At 44.9% G+C, this 6772-nt stretch overlaps 1 protein-coding gene across 1 annotated transcript in view; it reads left to right on the top strand.

Moving 5' to 3' along the window:
- Window positions 1-497: 497 nt before the first annotated feature.
- Window positions 498-6772, top strand: part of GPRIN2 (G protein regulated inducer of neurite outgrowth 2) — a 7861-nt gene continuing 1586 nt past the window's right edge. Inside the window, exons 1-2 of the mRNA XM_009334622.1 lie at window positions 498-521; window positions 5572-6771. Of these exons, the coding sequence (XP_009332897.1) occupies window positions 5588-6771 (1184 nt within the window). The 5' untranslated portion in view covers window positions 498-521; window positions 5572-5587. The remainder of the gene's footprint in view (window positions 522-5571; window position 6772) is intronic.

Genomic DNA, 6772 nt, shown 5'->3' with positions numbered 1-6772 from the left:
ATTACATGAAAGCTTGCCCTATATATTGACATGATTGTAAGGAATTATTCCACTTTGTATCCACTTGTGTTTGTTGTCAAAATTGTGATTAAAAGTACATGCATGGAATACAAAAATACTGAAGAATTTTGGAATCATAGTTAATTTACCCGCGACTGCCTTTCAGTTGATAACATACATGATATTTAATATTCTGAGGCTAAATTTACTAGTTCATTAAATAGGTCGCAACTTTAATCATAAGTCATAGCAAAATACACATTTGTTGCTTTAAAGTAGTTCAGTGGAATTAGTGAAAGCAGCCTAGATCCCCTCATAAGCTATCTGAAGCTAAGCCAAAAATAGTAGATGTTAATTCCATTTCTAACCTAATCCTTTCTCTGCTTGTCTAACAATTTTCTATGTGTTCATAGCAGGGTATCTCCCTCAAAGTTCACGCTTTCTTGTTTGTGTACTCAGGTGCAGATTTCCTTGGAATTTCCAAACGAAAATCTCTCAGATCAACTCAGAATCTACAATAGGTATTTTTGAATAAAATTACTTTCCTATAAATTATGTATTTACTTTTTAAAAAGCAAAGTTAAGCAAAGCCGTCTTCTCCGCCTAACATGCGCAAAAAAGTTGTTTCGGGTCCCTAAGGACCCACTGCGTCAGCTGTGTTTATATCCATGTTTCCCGGGGGTAATCCATTCCTGATTAGCCGATTCACAGAATACAATGGCATTGCACGACTGTGAAATTAGAGAGGTTCCACGTTTTGGGTTGGGGTTTGAGGTTGTTTTTTTTTTTCTTTCTGGTCGGTTTTTTTAACAGAGTTTGTCACACACACAGAGTTCTGGGTACCCGCCCCCAGCCCCTCCCTGGCCCACGTGTTGGTGTAACCATCCAGACACTTCTGCTTCCTGCCCCTTCTCGGAAGCCGTCGGCTGGACGCCGTCTGCATGAGCTCGTGTAGGAAGTACAGCACCTCCGGCGTGTGCCCATGCAGTGCTGTGTCCCTTCCGCAGGGATGTATATGTACGCGTAGGAATTTTTGTGTACCCTGGGGAATCAGTGCCAGCACTGCACGTGTGAAACGTGGGGTTTGGGAAGGTGGGTATGAGATTACATGCCATTTACAAAGTCTTAGGAAGAAGGGCACCGCATGTGCAAGTTTGCTCTGGGTTTATGCCACTCGTAAGTTTGCGTTTCTGCAGAGGGGAGTGGTCTTCTGTTCCCTCCCTGTGCTGATGTTAGTGATCGGTGTGGCTGGATTGATGATCTGATGTAGTGAGAGCTAAGCCAGTTTGAAAAACAGAGAAGAGGAAGGAGAAGAGAGAAGAGAAGAGAAGAAGAAGAGAAGGAGAAGAAAAGAGAAGAAGAAGAGAAGAAGAGAAGGAGAAGAAAAGAGAAAAAGAAAAGAGAAGGATAAGAAAGAAGAAGAGAAGAAAAGAGAAGGAGAAGAAGAGAAGAAAAGAGAAGGAGAAGAAGAGAAGAAAAGAGAAGGAGAAGAAGAGAAGAAAGGAGAAGGAGAAGAAGAGAAGGAGGAGAAGGAGGAGAGGAGAGGAGAAGGAGGAAGGAGGAGAGGAGAGGAGAAGGAGGAAGGAGGAGAGGAGAGGAGAAGGAGGAAGGAGGAGAGGAGAGGAGAAGGAGGAAGGAGGAGAGGAGAGGAGAAGGAGGAAGGAGGAGAGGAGAGGAGAAGGAGGAAGGAGGAGAGGAGAGGAGAGGAGAAGGAGGAAGGAGGAGAGGAGAAGGAGGAAGGAGGAGAGGAGAAGGAGGAAAGAATTAGGGTCAGCAAGCTGCTGTGGTTTGTGGCACACCTGCATGCTCACTTACGCTACTGTGAAATGCTGTGGCAACATTTGGCTGCAGCAGAGGTGAGGAAAGGCCAGGTCTGCCAGACATTGATTTGTTCTGCAGCCGTCACCCTCCATGCAGAGCTCCACGTGTGCCGGTCTGGCTCAGGGCCCTGCCTCTGCCAGGTGGGCAAAATGTGCTGGTTGTCTAAGGGCTCACAGGTCTTTCCAGAGTGGGGAAAAGGAGCGGGGAACGGAGGGAGAAAGCAGCAGGTGGCCTATAAATGGGGAAGTGTTCAGGCTGTCTGGGAAAATGTTGGATTTCAACACGATGGGAAAATGCATTCTTCTAAGAGAAGCTGATTCATCTTGTTGGAATGGGGCTTTGTTTTCTTTTTTACTGGGTTTTTTTCCCATCCTTAACTATGTCCTAAAGCATCAGGTGAGATGCTGTTTTACTGAACTGGTAATTGTTCCCATTGTTTTTAAGGCCCAAAAGTCACAGGGTAATTGTTACAGTTGTGCTAGCATGGAACACTGGTCTGTCTGAGCGAAGATGTTCAAATGCTGTTGATAGTTGCTGGTTATAGTGTTAGATATGTATTTGTACATGTGTGATATGTGTAGCATTGGCCCATGTTTGGTCTTGATTTCAGCTGCAGTTGGAGTCTATGTGGGTGGGGCAAAAATAAATTTCTTCAGAGTTTCATTTGAGTTGAACCTTCATCAGAGTTGAAGGTTTCATTGCAAGCATCACACTGGATGTTGTTTTCAGTGATGTCAGTATATTTGGACCACTTCGTTCACCTGAATGTGTTTCTTCACATTCAGGTCATGAATCGATCTCAAATGGCATCACTTCTTCCAGTTACAGAGGTTTCTGCAGCAACGCTACATAAAGGAAGCAAATAGAGGTCTTGGTATCTGTGTATACATGCATGTTTGAACCTTGTAAACTTTGTGGGAGAGCTCTGCAAAGTTTGCACAGCCTTCTGTCATCTGTAACGGGATCCGTTTGAAGCTCCCTTTCACCTGAGACTCAGTATTTGTGACTGAGGATTTCCATTAGTAAATGTTGTTTCATCCCAGCGTGTGTGAGAGCCTCGGCGGGTGTTATCTTTTAAAGAGATTAAAGGTAAAGCCTTCACCTTGCAGACAGCTATGCTCTGGTGTTTAATCCTATTGACTCCTTTGAACTCTGTGTGGCAGACCGTACCCATATGTGTAAGTGGCTGCAGGATAGATTACATGCTGGAGGAGATGAGTGAAGTGTTTTAAAACTGTCACTTTCCCAGTTCTTGCTTCTCTTCTAAGTGTTGAGTGAGATTTTCTGCGGGCTTTTGAAAAACATGCGGGACTACATTGATGGCCGGCCCGGCAAGAAGTGGTTGCTTCTGACTGCAGCTGCACTCAGCAGTGCCTCTAACCCAGGAATCTGAAATTCCATTCCCGGAAGAAAAGATGCTTTTGTGTTGTCCTTAGATGCCACCAGGCTGTGGAGTCCCGCAGGCCAGAGAGGCTGCGTGGCGTACAGAGCAGGCTTGGTGCGGGTGGAGCCTGTAAGGAGTTGAACTTCTAACTGAACAAGCACGTATGAAGGGGGGGAAACTGCTTTTTTTTCTGCATACGGTCCAAATTTGAGCAAACCCTAATGCTAGAGGATATTGCTGCCAATCGCGAGTCCCTACTACGCAGCCCGCTATGAGAAGCTTCTCAAAGAAGCAATTGCAAATACTGTTATTTTTTTAATGTTGTCTTGCTCAATTTAATTTCATTATGGAAAACAGCCAATGCGAGTGGATTTCAGGTGATGGGAAAATTGCAACCTGAACTATTAGCTTGCCAAAGTTAACAACAAAAATGGAATTACAAGCGTAAGCTCAGATAGCTGTCTGGATCAGCAGCAGAGCTCTTGGTTTGTGGATGGAGCAAAAGGTGTGCTTTCTCTCAGTCATGTTGGTAGGTGACTCTTTGAGCATGCAAATATCATCTTAAAAGGATCATATATTAAAAGCTTCCCACTGAGAGGTTTGAATGTGAGCCCTTGCAGCCACCGGTCCCTTGGTGTTTTGAGTGAACTTTCCTGCTACGTTTACCCAGTGCTTTTGTCCACCTTTCTTGTTCCACACATTCACTTTTATTTCAGTGATACAGTTCACAAGAAATGGTGAAGGTTTCTTTAGGAGTCCTGCTAGGGAGGCAGAGTGTGTAGAGTGCATCTGAGGGAAAGTGAGAACTTGTGGCTTCCACTATACTTCTGCACAACAAATTACCCTGTCGTATGTGACCTGGAAGCAATGAAGAAATGCTCTAGATTTTTCTGTTCAACAGAATGGGTTCTTTTAGGACAGAGATATATTTATATGTATGTGTGTAGATAGCTATAGATACACGAGCATATTAAAATAACGTAGTTATACAAATGTTGAAAGACCTCTGTGACACCAAGGGAATGTGAGTAGTCAATCAGTGGAAGATCTGATTCAATCAACAAAAATGGATCACTAAATCTGGTTAGATTCAAAATCTTCGATTACAACTTCTCTTAGATGTGGAAGTGCTGACATAAATGTTAACAACATATAGGATGCTATACCAACCAGTAGAAACGAGTGTTTTCTAACAATAGAATTGATTGAGTGCACTGAAAAAAAGGACAGAAGAACCACAATACCTTGGTTAAAGATTTTCTTGTTTTGTTTTCACCCCGCTTCTGGTGCAGTGAGCATGTACCTTCCGCAGCCAGTGTGAACCTGTGGGTTGCCAGAGGTGATTGGCAGAAGCAGCCCAAGGCACGCGCTGAAGCACGTACCCTTAACAGACTCTGTGCTGAGGGTGCGGACTTTCCGTCCAGCTCAGTGGTTCCTAGGGGAGTTTCACCTCCAGCCTTTCCCTGGATCCCTCATTGCTGCCACCTCCTATCGTGCCAGCGGTAAGCACAAGCTAGAAAGCCCACTGACCCTGTCGTGGGCCAGCTGGGCATCTTCACCCCATGCTGCCCAGCGTTACTTGTTCTGGGAACGCTGGCACCGACTCCACGCAGGCCCGGCAGGGCTCATTTCCTTGGCTTTCATGTCATGCCTCCTCTGCCACAGGTGGTCAAAACAGTTTTTTCCACATCTACTGTACATTTGTGTGGACTCTGGGAAAACGGTGGACTAAAATAGTGATGAACTTGCGAAATGAAATCCAAAGAAGCTTGTTAGGAGGGGTGGGGGGAAAAAGGGAGAACTTGTTCAGTTGTTGAGGCTTTGTTAATGTTTGACAGCTCCAGCAGTGATTGGATAACTTCTGAAATGACAGCGTCAAGAGACTAAAAACTGAGCAGTTTTTTTTGTTTTGACAATACAGTTAACATCGCTGGCTTAATGAACGCCATAGCGAAAACCCACCTTGTTTAAAAATACTTCTGTCTTTGCTTAAGTTGCATGAAATCTCTGGATGTCCCAAAAATGGCTCCAGTATATTCAGGGGAGATGATACTTGGCAATGTTGAGACTGTTATTGTTAAAAGCTAGAAACCAAGAATTTTTTTCCCTTTGTGTTTTATGAAATGGAAAAAAAACAGAATGTCAATAAATCCTGAATCTAATTCAGGGAAAAACCCTTTGTGGAAACTGAAAATGGAAACTGGCCAGTCTGAGTACACAGAGACTACAGCAGAGTGCTTTTTTAAAAGTATTGGTGAACTGTGAAAAGCAAGAAGCCCAGGCAGAAGGTCAATAGAGATTATAGTTTCCAGTGCATATATTTCCTTCTCAAATTGCTTCTTTTTCTTCTCCACCATTTCTTGCAGATACCTCTTTTTTGCCATGTCAGCTGACAGCCACCGGCTCCACACTCATTCCTACCAGGATGCACTAAGTTCTACTTGTCACGGTCTCTTGAATATCAACAGTCACCCCCTGTCGAAGAGCTCCTCAAGTCTGGCCTATACTGGGCAATCAGCTTCAGAGGAAAGGCAAAGCAACAAACAGGAGCTGAAGAAGAGCCACAGTAGCACCATCTGCCATACCCTGGGAAACGAGAGTGATGCCAGGAGCGTGCCGAGTCCTGGATGGTCCTTCTTGCCGCCTGGGATGACGGGCCTCGGATCCGTCGTCCAAACCATAAGCGATCAGTCAGCCGACGGCAATTCACAGAGCAGAACTAAGACTACAAACCATTTTCTTATCACTGCACAGTCCCCAGCATCCTGGGAAGCGGGGGTCACTAAGACGTGTGTAAAGAGCAGGACTGTTGAGAATGTTTGTTCAGCGTGTGTTGTACACCAGCAAAGCATGCGTGAAATGGAAGAACCAGGAACTGCCCTTCAGAGAAGCCACTCAGACCTAACTTGCAGTTGCAAACAGCAGACTTACGTCACTCACATAGAAACCAGTGCTGCTCACTCCAGCCTAAGCTCTTCTAGCTGCAGGCACGGTCCACCGGTGGCTAGGATGTCTTTCCAAACACAGAGGTACGGATCGGAAACAAATGAAAATACATCTCACTTTCAAAACCTTGTGACTCATCTTCCAGTTCTATCTAGAGACCAAAAAGTACCCACAAATAGCTTCGACAGCGGTGGTATTCCATGTAATACTACTGTTTACACAGATCCTGGAACGTTTCACACTGCTGTTCTAGGACCCCGCGTGCCTGGAAACGGTTTCTCAAACAGGCCAATATTCAGTCAAGCCACTGCGATTATTCCTGGTGGTCTGACTTACGGTAGCATTTCAAACTCTGCATACTCACCTGTGGTGATGACAGTCCATAACAATTCTGCAGGGCCCAGTAATATATGGCAGGACCCTTGTATGAAAGCAGATGCCACCCTCCCTGCCTATTGCCATTCTTTGCCCGTACCATCTATACAACTTGTTCCGCGGTTGCTGTGCTCAGTTAGCGAGTCGGGAAAAGAGCAGGCAGCACCTGGCTATTTTCATTCCTTTTCTACTTCAGACATTCTGACGTATCCTAAGCTGGTGTCTTCAGTAAGTGAATCGGGCCTG

This window comes from Pygoscelis adeliae, unplaced genomic scaffold (assembly GCF_000699105.1).
Source record: "Pygoscelis adeliae isolate BGI_AS28 unplaced genomic scaffold, ASM69910v1 Scaffold361, whole genome shotgun sequence".
In the NCBI taxonomy this organism is placed as follows: Eukaryota; Metazoa; Chordata; class Aves; order Sphenisciformes; family Spheniscidae; genus Pygoscelis; species Pygoscelis adeliae.
This window is presented reverse-complemented; position numbering and strand designations above follow the sequence as displayed.